Genomic DNA, 18,239 nt, shown 5'->3' on the forward strand with positions numbered 1-18,239 from the left:
CCATATTTTCTAACAACGGGACAATTTCCTTAGTACTGAAAGGGCTCTAACAAATCAACAAGAAAAAGACCAAGAGCCCAATAGAAAAACGGACAAAAGACATGAAGATTCAGTCACGGAATGAAATGCAAGTTGCTGCTAAATGTATGAAGAGGTGCTCAAAATCTTGCCAATAACAAAAGAAATACAAATTAGAACAGGTATCATCTCCCGCAGGCAGACTGGTACAACCAGGAGGAAAATTTGTGCGAACTTTTGAAGGGCAACAGAGCAGTATCTGTCAGCGTAAGGAACGTCTGTAATAATTGGTGACCCAGGAATTCCACTTCTAGGGATTAATTTTGCAGAACTATGTAAAAATCTGTGTTTACTGCAGCTGAATTTGTTGAGAAAAAAAAATCTAAATCAAACTGGAATGACCTTATGAGCCCATCACCATAAACTGTGAAGACATGTTCATTCACCTGCTAAAATATTACGATGCCACTCACAAGGACAGCCCTATGTCCCTCATCTTTATGGGCTGACATGGAAACGGCCGTTGTCATCAGGTGCTGGGGAGTAGACATGTGACAGAGGAGAACTGCCCTGTAGAGTTTTCTAAGCTGTAATCTTTAATCTTTACGGAAGCAGATCGCCAGGTCTTTCTCCCACAGAGCTGTTGGGTTGGTTGGAACCACCAACCTTTGGTTTGCAGCTGAGCACTTAATCATTGTGCCACCGGGGCTTCTCAATATGGAAAGAAGCCAGGATATATTAAGCAGGGGAAAAACAACTTGTCAAGGGACATATGTGATACGGCCATTTCTATTTTTTGTTGTAAGTACATACATATTTCTACGTGTATGAAAAGGGGCTAGAACCATAGATTCACATGTTAACAGCGGCTGCCTCTGAGAAGTCAGGTTGGGGTTAAACAGATCTGAGAGTCACCAGCAACTAGGGCCCTGTGTGGACAGAATTCAAGAACAGAGCTATGTAACACTGGAGGCGGTGAGCCCTCGAGAGGCATCCGGTCCAGGAACTCCTGAAGTGTGCTCAGGGCACAAGTCTTCTTACCAATCGGGACCCCAGCCGATTAGATGGGAAGGGCTAAGATACTGCTGTATTTCACTGATTGTAAGACGCGTTTGCCCCCCATACCTCCGCCCACATTTTCCATTTCTGAAATTGGGATGTGTCTTACAATCGAGGTATGTCACAATGTAATTAAGAACTTTTTTCCTTCTTACTGGAACATAAATTATCAGTGTATCTCACAGTCGATGGTGAAATCCAGCCCATCTGGCTCTGGGAGAATGAGGACTCCCATGAGCACAATTAAAGCCTCTGAGAAGTCCTGCAACAGAGAAACTTGTGCAATCCAGATTTCGCCAACGAATCTGACACGACGCCTTTCCTTTTCCTAAGTCCCAGAAGCCTCTTCCTTCTGTGTATCTTGCTCATCTCTGCCTTCCCCTTTGCTTTGCAAACAAGAACTATACCAAGGCTCAGTGAGGTGCCCTCGTGGTACCCTGTTACTGTCTGCAAAGGGGGGAGGATGTCTGACCCAGTGGAGTTCCCGTCTCTTTCCAGTGCAGCTGGAGTAGAGGGGGGCGCACTCACTTGTTAGAATTCTGTACTACGACCACATGGCAGTAACAACTATGGCAGGCAAGAGCCACCAATGGATGCTAAAAGTGAGCAAAAGTGTGATGAGAAACAGGGTGTTTGCAAAGTACCTCCTTATAAGATGCTTGCCAAGGACAAAGCAGCCTTACGGTGGGGAAGCCCAGCAGACACCACTTTAGCCAAATAACCAGCGTTAACCAGACGGAAGAGGTATCCCAGAACACTCTCATCACTTGTGTGGTGTTTCTGTCCCAAATGCATAACCTAATCCATAGAGAGCACCAGATAAACCCAAATTAAGGGACGTTCTACAAACACTCTTTCCAAGTGCCAGATCGAAACGACAAACCGTCTAAGGCTGTCCCAGATTGGAGGAGACGACGGAAGAAGACAGCTAGACTGGGCCCTGGACCAGCAAAAAAAAAAAAAAAAGCGGGGGGGGGAGGTATTAGAAACAACGGGCGGAGTTACAGAGTAGTTAACGGCATTGTTACCAACGTTAACGTCCTGGTTCAGGTCACTCTATCACGGCTATGTAAGATATTAACACTATGGAGCCCTGGTGACCCAGTGGTTAGGTGCTACGGCTGCTAACCAAAAGGTTGGTAGTTGGAATCCACCAGTCGGTCCTTGGGAACCCCACGGGGCAGTTCTACTCTGTCCTGTAGGGCTGCTGGGAGTCGGAATCGATTTGACAGCAATGGGTTTAGATGTTTGCACTAGAGGAAGCTGGGCAAAGCTGCATACTATTTTTGCAACTATTTTTTGTTAGTCTAAATTGTTTAAAAAAAAAGTAGTTAAACTAAAAACTGTAAAGAAGAGCAGCTGTTTTGGGGGTGATGAGAACCCAACGTATCTTTCAGCTGGGAAGATGCTAGATAGGCCTTAAATTTACACTAAAGTGTAGGTGACTGGAGTCTGGTACTTTCTGATCAACCTGACCAACAAGTATGTTTTGAGAGCCTGCCTGCCCTACTTATGTCCCAGGGAAAGGACTTCTAACCTGGGAGCTGGCAGACTGAGTAGCAGGAGGGAGAAGAAGGCCCTTGAGAGTCTAGAGCCTGGGAGGGGGTGAGTCATCACAAGAGGAGAGGATTTCAGGGACAGGGAGTTGGAGGCCCCAAAGACGAACAGCACCTCGTTTACCAAGTGGCCTCCGTGGCACCTGGACAGTTAGGGGCTGCAGGACCGACCTTGAGGAGCGATCAGGTCTGGCAGCCTCCTGTGGGGAACGTGGGTCAGGAGGAGGCAGGGGTTCCCGGCAGGCCCAATGGGAAGGCCAGGACAGGCCCGGACAGCCTCTGTGTCTCCGCAGAGCAGCAGGGAGCCTGGCAGGCCCAGCTGGACCAAGGTGGGTATCGTCCAGAAGCCACAGAGCTGGATGGGGCTGAAGGGAGGCGGCTGTGGGGTGCCTTGCCGGAGGATGGGTCCCTGTCGCAGTCCCACAGGGCCAGAAGGCCCAGCAAGTTAAGCTTTGAGTGCCTCAGGGGAGTGGCCATGCTCCCAAGGACAAACTGGCTTCTCCTGGGGGTCCCAATCAATTACCGCAAGGGCTCATTTCACTTCTGGGAGTCTCTCCCTAGAGCCTCCAGACCTGGGCCAGAGCTGAGGGAGCCAGGAACGTGGCACAAGGTCCAGCGTACGTTCATCTCTGCCCAGGCCCTGGGCTGTCAATGATAGAGGAGAGGGTCAGCCCCGGCAGGGAGGCAGCACCCCTCATTGGCGTGAAGGAGTGCGCAACGGAGCTGGGTGCCAACCTGTGTGGTCCCATCAGGGGTGCCCACAGGCTTTGTGAAGCTTTCTCCAGCAAAATTCCAAAGGGGGGCACTCTACTCTTCCTGAGGGGCATCATCAGATCCCTGCATTGACCTGAAGACCAGTCCTGCTGGGCCTCAGGAGCCTCTGTAGCTGGAGATGTCCTGATCTGAGGCCCTCCAAGGCAGAAGCCCAGGCACTGGGGCCACTGCCCCTCCAGGCCTCAGGGTCTGTTCACCACCGCCCCCCCAGGGACCCCTCACACCCTGGGGGCTCAGTCACCTAAAAGCCTAAATCTCAGGGCTCTGAGGCCCCTGTGGGGTACAGCGGGGTGCAGGTCAGCGAGGTTCCCTGTGGGGTGCAGTGGAGGCGGGGGGCGCTGTACCTCTTGGACTCAGCTTCTGGTCTGTAAAACGGGGGGAGGCAACTGGATGAGGAGGCTGTGAGGTCTCTGCTCTCCGACATTTATGACTCTGTGACCTGGTACTTCCATTAGAGGGGCAGGGGGTTAAACCATGGCGAATCCTGTACCTGGCTCAGGGCCTGGCCTACAGCGGGTGCTCAATGCAGGCACACTGATGAGGAACTAGAAGATTGATGAATTGATGAATGAATCAATGAAGAGAAAATGATGACGAATCCTGTGCCTGGCTCAGGGCCTGGCCTACAGGAGGTGCTCAATATAGGCACACTGACGAGGAACTAGGAGATTAATGAATTAATGAATGGATGAAGAGCCCTCACCATGTCAAACCGATGCCGCAGTCTACTTAACAAGGCACCGTCACTTGAAATACCTGTCACACTTCAGCGCACTGTGGTTTAGATAGAGGGGACACAGGCCCATACTGCACAGTAGCCCAGCATCACTGCAATGGGACCTCAGAGCCCCCCAAAGCGAGGAGATCCCAGACAAACCCTCCAAATGCCAAGGAAAGGGCCTCACGCTGGCCCGGGCCTCTGGGGAGGGGGCAGGCAGGGCAACGGTGTGACCCGGTAGGCTGCCCTCCCTGGGCCCAATTCCGCTCTGGGGTGCTCTGGCTCAGCTGCCTCAACTGTGAGTCCAGCCAGCAGGGCCGACTTCCTAGATTCCTGGTCCCTGGAGGGTGGTGGGCCTGTCTCAACTGAGAATGAGTGGGGTGAGGGTCGGGGAGGGAGCCACCAGCACAGGTGGGTCTGGCTCCAGGCACCTACAGCAGGTGTGGCCTCTGATCTGGAGCCAGGGCAGGAGCAGATCCTACCCAGGGATAGGAGAAGGCAGGGAGATGGAGTGGATGGGGCTCAGAGAACTAGCTGCAAAATGGATGTCTGGCATAATGGGGAGGGCGAACCTTGAAGTCAGGTCAGAGTTTGGCTTGAAGACTCACAGCGCTGAAACTGTCAACAAGTCACTTTACCCTCTAAGCCTTGGTTTTCTCATCTGAAAAGGGGGACACTGTGGGCATGCTGGGGGGTCATCAACAAGGAATGAGGGCTCAGTGACTTACCCAGAGCCCCCAGGCAGGGCCAGGATTCAAACCTAGCTGCCTCCTGAGATCAGACAAGGGCCTTGGAGGAGGAGGGGGCGTAAACAGGTGCTCCATAACACACAGGGTGGGGTGGGGATGCCACCACCATCTGAATGTGGGCTCTCTGCCTGGGCAGCGGACAGCAGCAGATTTGAACACTAGGACTGTCTCTCCAACCCACCCCCAAAGTCCAGATGGACAGCACATGCTGAGTGCATCCCCCAAAGCGACCCTCACCTCCCCGTCAGCTCCAGGCCTGTGCCATGTCCCCCACCACCTGCTCCTGCCCATTTCGACCCCTCAGCCTGGGACCTGTGGGCTGGGTAGGTTGACACTCAGGTGGGCAACAAGAGGCCATTAACCACAGCAGGCACACACCCATGGGTCACTCTGCCAGACGAGGGCAGCGCTGACTCCTCAAGAAGTCCACCTGGTAGGCTTGAGGCATTTTCCTGAGGGGCTGAGCCACAAAGTGCAGGAAGGCGGCCCAACTCAGGAGTGGTGCCCACAGGGACATGCACCCCATCCCTGGCCTCCACGACTCAGAGGCAAACTCAGGCTGAGCGAGCTTTAAGTGCCATGTGTCCTGTCCCCTCCCAGGACACCCTCCCTGCACCCTCTGCAGCTCACCAAGGGCAGACAGCCAGCCCCCTTCTCTGTGAGCAGGAGCCCCCCACCTCGACCACACAAGCCCCACACCCGCAGGCAGATGCTCTTTGGGGTGTTATTCCTGCCAGGCTCTAAGGAATGTTATTTTCGACTCACTTGGCATCTAGATTACTGAACTTCACTCGAGCTTCCAAACGGTCGCAAAGATGAGCCCTGATTAAATTCCAGTGAAACCACAGGCAGAAATACTCCATTTGTGGTGTTTATCCCCCTCCTAGGGAGGCCTGGCATCTGAGCAGACCATCTGTCACCTCCAGAAAAGTGCAGGAGGTTCCAGGAAAAAACAGGGAGCCACCCCTCACCCCGGGTCATCCTTAACACAAAATCACCTATCGAGCCCTTCACCATCCACTGCCCCGGAGCCTGGAGTGGCAGAGCCAGGCCTGGGCCTTGGAGCTTCCACCTCCAAATCTCAACCCTGTGTAGCAAAGGGGGCCACCAATGGGTCACCGATGAGAGAAATGGTCACAAATGCAAGCAAGGCAACTCTTAGCTTGTCGCCTGGGCCTCCTTTTTCCCCTGTCCTTCAGGCCTGGGCCAGTGTTTAACTTACAGGAGGCTTCTGCCCCTGGTTTGGACTGGATCCAGTTCAGGGCTACCTGTGCTTCTCCATCCATGTGTGGGATGGAGGTGGGTGTCGGTGCAGGCAGGTCCCCAAAGGGCTGCCTCCCAGAAGCAATTATTTATTAGGGAACCCTGGCCATGGCACTTGAGGGGGGTCACTCTGCAAGTCGTCCAACCTCATGTTTACAGCTGTTGCATGTAGGGGCCTTGTCACTGAGACCACATCCTTGGCCAGCCAGAGGAGATGGACCATTCTGTCACTCACCCGAGGGGAAAGGTGGATCCCCAGGCATGAGCCTCCATCTCAGAAGATGGTGTGGTAGACCACTAGTTGTCCCCCAAAACTTGGGCTCTCCCTTCTTCCAGGGGGACAGAACTCTTGAATTTTAGCTGGGCACATGGTTGCCCAGAGTAGGAACTACATTTCATAGACTGCTTTGCAGCTCAGTGACTAAGTTCTGCCAATGATCTATGAATAGAGCGACATGTTGTAGCTTCCAGTGTTGTTCTGTAGTTCTTACCATTCTTTGCTGCTTTAACCTTGGTCCTCTTCTCTAGCCTAAAGTCTACACCCTGGATGTGATGGCTGGAGTCTTAGCCACCGTCCTGGACCACGGGGGGCCCACCATGAAAGACGAGTGAGCTGAAATAACCTGGGTTCTTGTCACTGCACGTGCACTGGGTGACTTTCCTCTGGACTTTTACATCAGAGAGAAACCAAGTTCTACCCTATTCAAGTCAGCGTTACCTTAGGTCTGTGTTGCTGCAACAACTTTAACACTAGCACTGAGACTGACAGGTCTGGGGCAGAGAAAGGAACTCCACCTCCCCTCCAGGCTCTGGTCTTTAAGGATGAGCTCTGGGTGTGGAACGAGGGTGGGTCCCACAATGCAGAGGCTGACCAGGTACCCAGACAGGTGACGCTGGGAGCTGAGGGGGCAGGCCTCACCTTGCCTTCCTCCCTGAGGCTGAAAGGGGGCAGAGGGGAGTCCCCATGGCTGATGCTCTGCCTGAAGCCAGATGGCCACCTAAGTGTGGACCGCCCCCCAGTCCATGGCATTCCTGGGGGAACCTTCCTGCATGCCGCAGCCCACCCACCCGCCTACGCTGCACAGCAGCAGTCACCCCAATCTGGGTCTTCCCCACAGCTGCCCAGCGTTGTGACAACAGCGCAAGCCGCCTTGGCACGGGGAATGGTAACAACTCGAGGGAGTCTCCCAACATTAAAGTGGTGTCACTTGGATTGCTATAATTATCTGGGGGAGCTTACAGGGTAATTATGGCCATTTACGGTACACTGAGAAGGGCTGTGTGCCTCCAGGAATAGCAGGGAGTGGGCAGAGGGGATGCGCCTCCCTCAGGAGGCTCTCTGTGACTGCTCAGAACAGCAGCCTGGGTACCCCAGAGGATCAGAGGACGGGTACATGGGACCCAGTGGAGACCAGCCCAGCCTGTGCTTCGCAATCAGCAGCCCAGGGGCAGCCTTGCGTGGGCAGGAAGAGCAACAGAAAACCCAGCCTTTGCCCACCCTCCTGGAAGAATACAAGCCAGCCTGGCGTGTACAATAAGAAAATCAGGGTGCAGGAGTCGCAGTCACCTGCAGACCATTTCCTGTTCCAAAAGCACCACACCAGCTTGCAGGGTTTGGTCAGCACACCCTTGCTGGGTCTGGAAGGTACCAGGCCCTCCCCTGGATGACCCTCGTGGATCTCCTAGCAGGCAGCTCCTGAGCAGACAGCATCTGGGCTCCGGGTTTCTTGGACCCAGCAGACTGGGCCTCACCTGACCCTCTCCTGCCTGTGATTGGATGTGGGTCACTGTCTACTGCAGGCCACAGGCCCCAGTCACCCCCCAGCAGGACACAGGTAACGGTATCAAAGCCTGGAGACAGGATCCAGGCCACATGCGTGCCTCATTCACCAGCTTCAACACCTTCCCTGGCTGCCCAGAACAAAGTCCACATCTGCACACAGCAGTCAACATCCTCCCTGCTCTGACATGATACCCTGTGACCCCCACACGCCAGTTCTCTCCCCATTTCACGCACATCGGCCACCTTGGGAAGGACACTTTCCAGCAGAAACGGGAGTTCTGGTCACATGCCACGTGCTAGTGCCAACCACATTCCACTATGTTTCAGTCCTCCGTGTCTCCCCGTCCCCCGCAAAAGACTTCTGGGGTGGCCCCAGCTCCAGTTTTTATTAAAACAAGAGCCCCCTGGACCACGGAGTGAGCCTCCATGTGTGGCAGACACAGAGCCAGGCTCCCTGCCTTGTGACCTCTAACCCTAGTGTCCCCATAGAGGAAACACGACGAGTTTAAGCAGCTCGTCCAAGCACACCCAAGTCAGAGGCACATGGATTTGAACCCGACTCCACAGCTGAGCTCTGCTAGCCCCCAGTTGGCCCACTTATAAGTGGAGGCTCTGGCCTGGTGGCTGCTGAGCTGACTTCAATCCCGCAGACGTGCAGGCTGATGACTTGGGTATTTACCTTCCTCTCCACCAGAGGGGCAAATACAGGTAGTTACAGCAGGAAGTATTTACAGAAGAAAACCTCACCTGTGAAAGACTCTCCAGGCTGAGTCGGGGTCACTCTGCGAGCACTGGAGAGCGATGGCCCCACGACTCCCATGGCCTTCTGGAGCCCCCCTTCCACGGCACCCGGAGGATGTGGGATCCCCCTTGGAGCGTGGTGTACCTACTGTCAGTCCTCCTATTTCCTTTAACCCCTCTTCCACCACTCACCCAGTTAGTTCCCATTTCATTACCTCCCCGATCGGAACCTCCCACTATCTTATTACTAGAACCTTCTGCCGGCTACAACCCAGCCTCCACCCTGTGGCTGGAGGCCGGGAACTTTCTAACACCCAAACTGCCCTGGGACACTTCCCTGGCTCAAAAATCCCCAATGGACTCCTCCCTGGCCCCAGGGGAGAGGCCAAATTCCCTGCTGAACAGTGAGTGGTCCACCACCACACCCCACTTCCCGTGCAGGGTGCAGTCAGACTCACTGCGGTCCCCTACTCCCTGACCATGCCATGCACGCCCACAGCCCAGGCCCCAGCTCACGCCTGCCTCCCAGTCCTGATTCTCCACCTGTGAAAATCCGCAACAGACTTCCAGCCCTAACACAGACTCCGCGTCCCCTCTAATGACAAGAGGAGCAGCTGTTGCTCCTGGCTGACTTTAAGGGTGACCACTGTGCTGAGCACACTACAGATGGCAGCCGGGTGAGCCCAAGCCCAGAGCTGTGGGTCAGCCAGTTGTTATTTACATGGTACAGGAAATAGGCAGGGCCAGGTCAAGTGGCCTGCTCAAGGCCACACAGCCAGCAGGACCCAGATTCATCCTTCACCTCAGACTGTCTGTCTCCAAAGCCTGTGCTCTTAGCTCTGACAAAGCCCTCTCCACTGGGGCGCCTTCCTAACCCCTCCAGAATTCACCCCTCCTGATGGATGTGGTGGGGGCATCAGACAGGGCTGTGCGTCTGCTACCTTCTCCCACTCATCTCTGCTCCAAGGCAGGGCACAGTCGCCTTCTTCTCTTTAAATACTGTCTCCTGTCCCTGCACGCATAGTTGGTGTCCAAAAAACACCTCCTGGGATGAAGTGGATTTCCTTTCTGAGCCAAAACATCACCCAGGGGATACAGGTGGCCCCAGAGGCAACAGCCCTGTAGGTCCTCCTCATCTGGGGTTCTGGGTGGACCCAGAAAAGGAATGCAAAGGGAGAGGATGCTGACAGTGCTGCCAACCACCCCAAACCAAAGGAAGACAGGGTGGTGGCCTACTGACAAAGCCTGCCTGCTTGGGGGCACCACACCCCAGAGGTCAGTCCCATGCTCTGCACTGGGCTGGGGAGGGCTGGGCACGCAGGGAGAAAGGCCTCGAGACCCCTTCGAGGACAGCCGGGTACAGCTCTTCCCCAGGGCATGCTCCTGAGAGAGAGAGACCTTGGATGTCAGACGCTACCATATTCAGGGCCTGCCAGGGCCACCTCAAGGTGGTCTGGTTTTTAGTTGCTTAAATGTAAGCAAAGGATGGTGCTTCTGGTCATGGGCATAAAACTCAAGGTGAGGGGTTAGGTGCTGAGGACTTCAAGTTGGAAGGCCTGCTGAAGGCTGGCTCTGTCACTTACAGGCTGTGTGACCGCAGGGCAGCTGCTTACCTGTAGGGACCTCTGTCTCACACATGTACAACAGGAGGGTTGCTGTGCCCACCTTTATAAGCACCGTGAGCGAGAAGGCCAGCCCGATGCCAGGCACATGGCAAATACCCAATAAATGCAGCTCTCTCCCCCACAACGGCCCCTTTCAAACAGGCCGCCTCAACCCTGTGCGCCCCACTCTGCCCACTGGTCCCATCATGCCACAAAACAACCCCCTGGGTCAAGTCCCCATCCAGGCCAAAATTCAAGGCTGTGCCTGAAGGCCACCATTACAGTCTGCATGGCAGGATGGGGGCAAGGGCGGGGGGGCTGTCTCTTCTGCCCTGAAGATGAATCCTCACGCATCTCCAGGGCCCCGGGGAGAGAACTTCTCCAAGGTTCTCAGCAGGGAACACTTGGCGTAGGCCAAGAGAACTATGAGGTCACTGTTGACATGAATCTTTCCAGAAAGCCCTGCTCACATAAACAAACACCTTGGACAGGCAGTATTGCCTTCTCTCAAGCTGCCCTGCCCCAGGAGGTGAGGAGGATGAGTCCTGAGGGATAAGAGCCTGCAGCTGGCAGGAGAAGCCACAAAGAGGGAGGCCCCCGCCCTGAGAACATAGCGTACCCCTGAGGCTCAGCCGCCACATGACATATCCCCATGTGTTTGATTAAAAAGGCCTTTAAATTCCTTGTTTGTCCCCTTCGCTGCATTACATAACTCCCCTTGCTTGCTGCTCAGCTACTCTACATGCACCCCACTGCTCCGAGCGTTGTGTGATTGGGACATTTCATCACCACCACGCCACCCACAGGCTCAACAGAATGAAACAAAACCCTCCTCAAGTGGTCAGAGCCACTCCCCCAAAGAGCACACTGAGGCCTTTCTTTCCTGACTCTGCTGGTCAAAGCCAAAAAGGACCTCCCCAGAATGTTCTCCCCAACAGAATTCAACTACTCCCTGCCCCAGAGTGCTTAAAAGGATTGGACCCCCAGGCCATGGCCACCTTGTGATCAGTCAGGGAGAGGGGCTGCTTGGCCACGAGGATGCCAGGGCCACACCTGTCTCTCCCTACCTTTCATGTAGGCCTCAATCTTCCGGATGAGCTCGTATGACTTGGACCGGTCGAGCAGGGTCCTGATGGCAGGAAGGGGGTCCAGGATGATCGTTTCTGGGTGGGCGTCAATGTATTCCTGAAAGGAAGGCATTGCCTGCTGGTTAGAGAGGGGAAGCTGGTGCTGGAACGCAGAAGGTTTTATTCCTTGTGCTGAGGCTGCCTGAGAGCTGCCCCTCCTGCGTCGACCCCTTTCAGCTCCCTCCCCACCAGCCCAGATTTCTGTTTGGAGCATTATACAGTTTGGAAAGCTGCCTCTATCTGCTCAGGTCCATAGGCAAGCACATGACTTTGAATAGGCCAATCATAGCATGCCACACTCTGGCTCAGGAGTGGTCACGTGACCCCAGCTGGTCCAATCACAGTAATGCTCGCAGTTCTCACAAGGAGTGCTGGGATGACAGCACTCTCTTCCTCACTTGAGGAAACTGGACACTGGTCAGTGTGTGATCTTATGGAGAAGGCTTGACTGACCCAAAGGTCAGATATGCAGCCCAAACTGAGGCAACAGTTTGAGAAAAGGAGAAAAACCAGGCCTGAAACCATATCCCACCTACTGATTATACTCAATTGATAGTGGCTGCCCAGAACCCTGCACTGATAAGGATTCTGAGGCCACGACCAGGATGGGAATGAAATGATGTTGGGATTCATTAGAATGTCTATAGAAAGGCGTGGGTGTGATAAATGCACCATATGTCTGCCACTTGTTCACTTCAACGGGACAAGTGCTTATTCACTACCTCCTGACTTCATGATAGGCACCATGGAAATACAAGAAAAACAGGGACAAAACCAATCTTTACAGAATTTATAGTCTTCTGGGGCAAATAGCACCAACACGAGCAGCGGAAAACAGACTATGACCCTTATCTGTAACAGAATTCAACAACCAAAAAAAGGGCAAAGTATTTGTAAGAAAAGAACATGGGCAGAGACAGACAATGTCCCTGGGACCCTGGTCCTTCCACCTATCACCTCTGTGACCACAGGAGCTCCAATCCACCTCAGTAAGGCAGACCCAGGAAATGAGACCATCCCTTTGGCTCTAAAATGTTACAATTCTAAGGACAAAAACACAAAGTACTGAGTAAAGAGAAAGGGTATCTTCATCTACTGCCACAACCTTCCTGCCCACAACCCACTCCCTGCCCAATCCACAAGACCAGTCTGTGAGGACAGCACATGCCAGGGAGAAAAAACACCATCCACGATGGTTCTTTTCTAGTAACCCCTATCAACAACAACAAAAAAAGATCAATTTGGAGTTATTCTTTTTTCCGTGAACCTATTTGGGTTCCTAGTAATTGTTTTTTTTTTTTTTTTAATTGTGGTAAAAATATGTATAACATGTGCCATTCAATCTTTTTACCTGTACAATTCCTTTTCACATGAAACATTCTCTAGAACAGACCGCATGTATGTTAGGTCATAAAGCAAGCCTTAGCAGAGTCCAAAACATCAAAATATTACAAAGCATCTTCTTTGACCATAAGGCCATAAAACCAGAAATCAATAACAGAAAAAGCAGGGAAAAGAAATCAAACACCTGGAAACTGAACAATGCCCTGCTCAAAAAAGCCTGGGTTATAGAAGACATTATGGATGGAATAAAGAAATTCATAGCATCCAATGAGAATGAAAACACTTCCTATCAGAACCTTTGGGACACAGCGAAAGCAGTGCTCAGAGGTCAATTTACGTCAATAAATGCACACATACAAGAAAGGGCCAAAATCAAAGAATTATCCCTACAACTGGAACAAATAGAAAGAGAGCAACAAAAGAAACCTTCAGGCACTAGAAGAAAGGAAATAAAAATTAGAGCAGAACTAAATGAAACAGAAAACAGAAAAACAATTGAAAGAATTGACCAGACCAAAAGCTGGTTCTTTGAAAAAATTAACAAAATTGATAAACCAAACATTGAAGATGAAATCACCAAATCAATACCATTTTACAGTAGTCCTCCAGAAGATAAAATACTTAGGAATAAATCTTATCAGAGATGTAAAAGACCTGTACATAGGAAACTACAAGACACTACTGCAAGAAACCAAAAGAGACCTACATAAGTGGAAAAACATACCTTGCTCACGGATAGGAAGACAACATTGTAAAAATGTCTATTCTACCAAAAGCGATCTATAGATACAATGCAATTCCGATCCAAATCCCAGCAACATTCTTTAATGAGATGGAGAAACAAATCACCAACTTCATATGGAAGGGAAAGAGGCCCTGGATAAGCATTACTGAAAAAGAAGAACAAAGTGGGAGGCCTCACTCTACCTGATTTTAGAACCTATTATACCGCCACAGTAGTCAAAACAGCCTCGTATTGGTACAACAACAGATACATGGACCAATGGAGCAGAATTGAGAATCCAGACATAAATCCATCCACATATGAGCACCTGATACTTAAAAAAGGCCCAAAGTCAGTTAAATGGGGAAAAGACAGTCTTTTTAACAAATGGCACTGGCATAACTGGATATCCATCTGCAAAAAAATGAAACAAGGCCCATACCTCAACACCATGCACAAAAACGAACTCAAAATGGATCAAAGACCTAAATATAAAATCTAAAACAATAAAGATCATGGAAGAAAAAACAGGGACAACACTAGGAGCCCTAATACATGGCACAACAGTATACAAAACATTACTAACAATGCAAAAGAGGAACCAGATACCTGGGAGCTCCTAAAAATCAAACACCTATGCTCATCCAAAGACTTTACCAAAAGAGTCAAAAGATTACCTACAGACTGGGAAAAAGTTTTTAGCTATGACATTTCCGATCAATGCCTGATCTCTAAAATCTACGCGATACTGCAAAAACTCAACTACAAAAAGACAAATAACCCAATTAAAAAATGGGCAAAGGATATGAACAGGCACTTCACTAAAGAAGACACTCAGGTAGCTAACAGATACATGAGGAAATGCTCACGATCACTAGCCATTAGAGAAATGCAAATCAAAACTACAATGAGATTCCATCTCACTCCAACAAGCCTGGCATTAATCCAAAAAACACAAAATAATAAATGTTGGAGAGGTTGTGGAAAGACTGGAACACTTAAATGCTGCTGGTGGTTGTAAAATGGTACAACCACTTTGGAAATCGATTTGGTGCTTCCTTAAAAAACTAGAGAAACAGAACTACCATACAATCCAGCAATCCTACTCCTTGGAACATATCCTAAGAGAAATAACAGCCTTTACAAGAACAGATATATGCACACCCACTGATGCACTGTTTACAATAGTAAAAAGATGGAAGCAATCAAGGTGCCTATCAACAGATGAATGGATAAATTATGGTATATTCACACAATGGAATACTACGCATCAATAAAGGGCAATGATGAATCTGTGAAACATTTCATAACATGGAGGAATCTGGAATGCATTATGCTGAATGAAATTAGTCAGCTGCAAAAGGACAAATATTGTATAGGACCACTATTATAAGAACTCGAGAAACAGATTAAACAGAGAAGAGAATATTCTTTGATGGTTATGAGAGAGGGGAGGGAGGGAGGGAAGGACAGGGGTTTTCACTAATTAGATAGTAGATAAGAACTATTTTAGGTGAAGGGAAAGACAACACACAATACAGGAGAGGTCAGCACAACTGGACTAAACCAAAAGCAAAGAAGTTTCCTGAATAAACCTAACGCTTCCAAGGCCAGTGTAGCAGGGGCAGGGGTTTGGGGACCATGGTTTCAGGGGACATCTTAGTCAACTGGCATAACAAAATCTATTAAGAAAACATTCTGCATCCCACTTTGGAGAATGGCATCTGGGGTCTTAAACACTAGCAAGTGGCCATCTAAGATGCATCAATGAGTCTCAACCCACCCGGAGCAAAGGAGAACAAAGAACACCAAAGACACAAGATAATTATGAGCCCAAGGCACAGAAAGGACCACATAAAGCAGAGACTACATTAGCCTGAGACCAGAAGAACAAGATGGTGCCCGGCTACAAACGACGACTGTCCTGACAGGGAACACAACAGGGAACCCCTGGGGGAGCAGGAGAGCAGTGGGGTGCAGACCTCAAATTCTCGTAAAAAGACCAGACTTAATGGTCTAAGACTAGAATGACCCCAGAGGTCATAGTCCCCAGACCTTCTGTTAGCCCAAGACAGGAATCATACCCAAAGCCAACTCTTCAGATAGGGATTGAACTGGACTATGGGATAGACAATGATACTGGTGAAGAATGAGCTTCATAGGATCAAGCAGACACTTGAGACTACGTTGGCATCTCCTGTCTGAAGGGGAGATGAGAGGGTAGAGGGGGTCAGAAGCTGAACGAATGGACACGAAAAGAGAGAGTGGAGGGAAGGAGGGTGCTTGTCTCATTAGGGGGAAAACAATTAGGAGTATACAGCAAGGTGTTTACAAGTTTTTGTATGACAGTCCAACTTGATTTGTAAACTTTCACGTAAAGCACAATAAGAATTAAAAAACAAAAACCCTATGAAGCAGTTCTACTTTGTCAACATGGGGTCGCTATGGGTCAAAATCAACTTGACAACAGCTAATAACAGCATTCCTCTCAGTACCACTCCTTTATCAGAGCTCACTCTTTCGAACAAGGCCCACACTTCCACAAGAGCGTGAGTCTCTCTGCTCACTAATACATATGAAATCATGTTAAAAGATCATCCACTCAATAAGCGCAATGCAACAAACTTCACGTGGCCAACAGCACACCAGGCATCATGTGAGGTGAAGGGGACTCGGTGAATGAAAAGCCTTCCACACTTCAATTTCTTGGATCTATAATCCTGGCTGCTGAATTTAAAGGCTGGGTTATACCTGAAGGTACTGCAATGTCCTCTCTCTCTTCCCCCCAAACACCCCGGGAAGAACCTGGTATAGGGGAAAGAGTACCAGGAGTCCCAAAACTCAGGCTCCCCCTGTTATCCCTCCAGTGCCACTTTGGGCTAGCCACTTGGCTTCTCTGGGTGTCAGGGTCCTCATCTGTGACATGAGGGAGAGCTGCCATAGACGACTTTAAGATCCTTTTCTCCATTTCTGAGTCTGAATGAACTGAGAAAAAAGGGGCCAGCCTATGGAAGCCAACTTCAAGGCTGCCCAGGGGCTGTTCTAGAATAGACAGCCAGCCACTTGTAGACTACTACAAGCAATGGGCAGGGACACGCTTGCTCACTGCCTTCCCTTCACAAAGGGAGACAAATCAGAGACCTGCACTTCAACGGGCTGGCCCAACCCCCCAACAACTGAGGTGACTTCAAACAGGGCCGCCCCCAGTTCCTTCCTCACCCACTGGTTCTCACAGTCCCCGATGTTGCTCAATAACACAAGGCTGACTCTGGTTCTACTTTTCTGCACTAGGGCAGTGACCTTTAAAGAGAGAAAGCAGAACCATTAAGATATGAATTTAAGCCAAATTCATGAGGAAAGAAGCTAAAAAAAAACCACAGAGGGAAATATCTGACAAGAGATGCCAGCCAGCCCTTGATCCGGGATGAGAGACTTGGTATTAACGGCAGAATTATTCCTCAACGCGATCTCTTTTGGGGCAGGTATGGGGAAAAAAAAAAAAAAAAAAATTTTTTTTTTTTTAGTATGGGGAGGGCAGAGTTTTTCCATTCGCCCCTTGATCCACAAGTGGATTTTCTTCCAGGCTTTTTAGCTTATCTATTGTGTAGTAGGCCTCATGCATTTTTCACAGGAATCTTAGAATCGCCAAAAAAATTGCTGGAAGGGTGAGCGCTCTGTGCCATTTTATCGCCGTTCAGAGGAAGAAAGACACCAACCGTCTCCATGGTGAATGATAAACACATGTCCCTCGGGGAGCCTGCAGAGGAACGCCTAGAAAGGGACACTGCCTGTTAACAAAGGAAAGCCTGGATTTAAGCAGGTGGAAAAGAGGGAAAAGTAGAACTCCCTACCACTGGGTCAGGAGGGCAAGGAGGAAGTTTGGAGAAGATCTGACTGCTTGTTAGAGCACTAACTCCCCCTGGGCTTTTTTAGGCACTTCAAGCCCAGGGTGTGATTCCAGGAAGAGCACCGGCTACTCTGCTGGTCTGGGGAGATCATGACTTCCCCACTGGGAATGTGAGCCAAAATGAGAAGACCTTTGAACATCAGAGAAACCATGTCCTCGGAAGTTCCATCTACAGACAGGAGCGAGCGAGACATAGGGATGTTTTTGTCTAATGGCAACTGCAGTCAGTCCTGAGTTTGAATCCTAACTCTGGTACTTACTAGGTGTCTATGAACAGGAAGCTGGAGTTACCTCTTTGAGATTCTGTTTTCTCATTTGTAAAATGAGCATTCTGAATAAAATCTATCTCAGGAGCTGCTGGAAAAATAAAGATCACGGATGTGAAAGGCATTTATAAATATAAAAATGAAAAGAAGTCTCATTATTCTGCTAACACACGGCCTCTTAGTGTCAAATCTGTCCCAAGGTCTCTAAGCTCATCCTGCTCTGCCCAGTCCAGCAGACTGAGGCAGGTGCCAGCCTGCACCTGGAACCAGGCTGTTCCGACCTGGGCCAGCCCTCTGCTGATGCCTGGATTCACGGCACAATGCCCCCACCCCAGGCAGCACAGGCTCCAAGGAGAGGTCCGTGGTGGCCGGTGGGCCCACCTGGTCAGCCTCCTCCTTCAGGGAAGGAGAGGGCATTCACTCATAGTACCGCCCCGACTCTGGAGGGGGAATGAGGCTCTGTCCCATGCCCCAAAGACACAGCAGGGCCCTCTTTAGAAAGTGGCAACTCATCTTTTATAGAAGTGTATTAAAATTATTCACAGATTACACGTGATGTCTGGGATTTGCTCCAAGATAATCCGGGCCCAGGGTGAGGGGACAGAA

General features: G+C 50.5%; 1 protein-coding gene across 8 annotated transcripts in view; it reads right to left on the reverse strand.

Annotated features, from left to right (window-relative positions):
* The window catches only part of ITPK1 (inositol-tetrakisphosphate 1-kinase), a 184,082-nt gene that overhangs the window by 39,313 nt on the left and 126,530 nt on the right, over positions 1–18,239 (reverse strand). For all 8 annotated transcript variants that reach the window (XR_002785354.2, XM_064292894.1, XM_003408838.4 and 5 more), the window contains one exon: positions 11,333–11,450. Coding sequence is in view for 7 of the 8 variants with exons in the window: in XM_003408838.4 (XP_003408886.1) it covers positions 11,333–11,450 (118 nt within the window). In the remaining variant the exon portion in view is untranslated. The remainder of the gene's footprint in view (positions 1–11,332; positions 11,451–18,239) is intronic.

Source organism: Loxodonta africana, chromosome 10 (assembly GCF_030014295.1).
Source record: "Loxodonta africana isolate mLoxAfr1 chromosome 10, mLoxAfr1.hap2, whole genome shotgun sequence".
NCBI classification, from domain to species: Eukaryota; Metazoa; Chordata; class Mammalia; order Proboscidea; family Elephantidae; genus Loxodonta; species Loxodonta africana.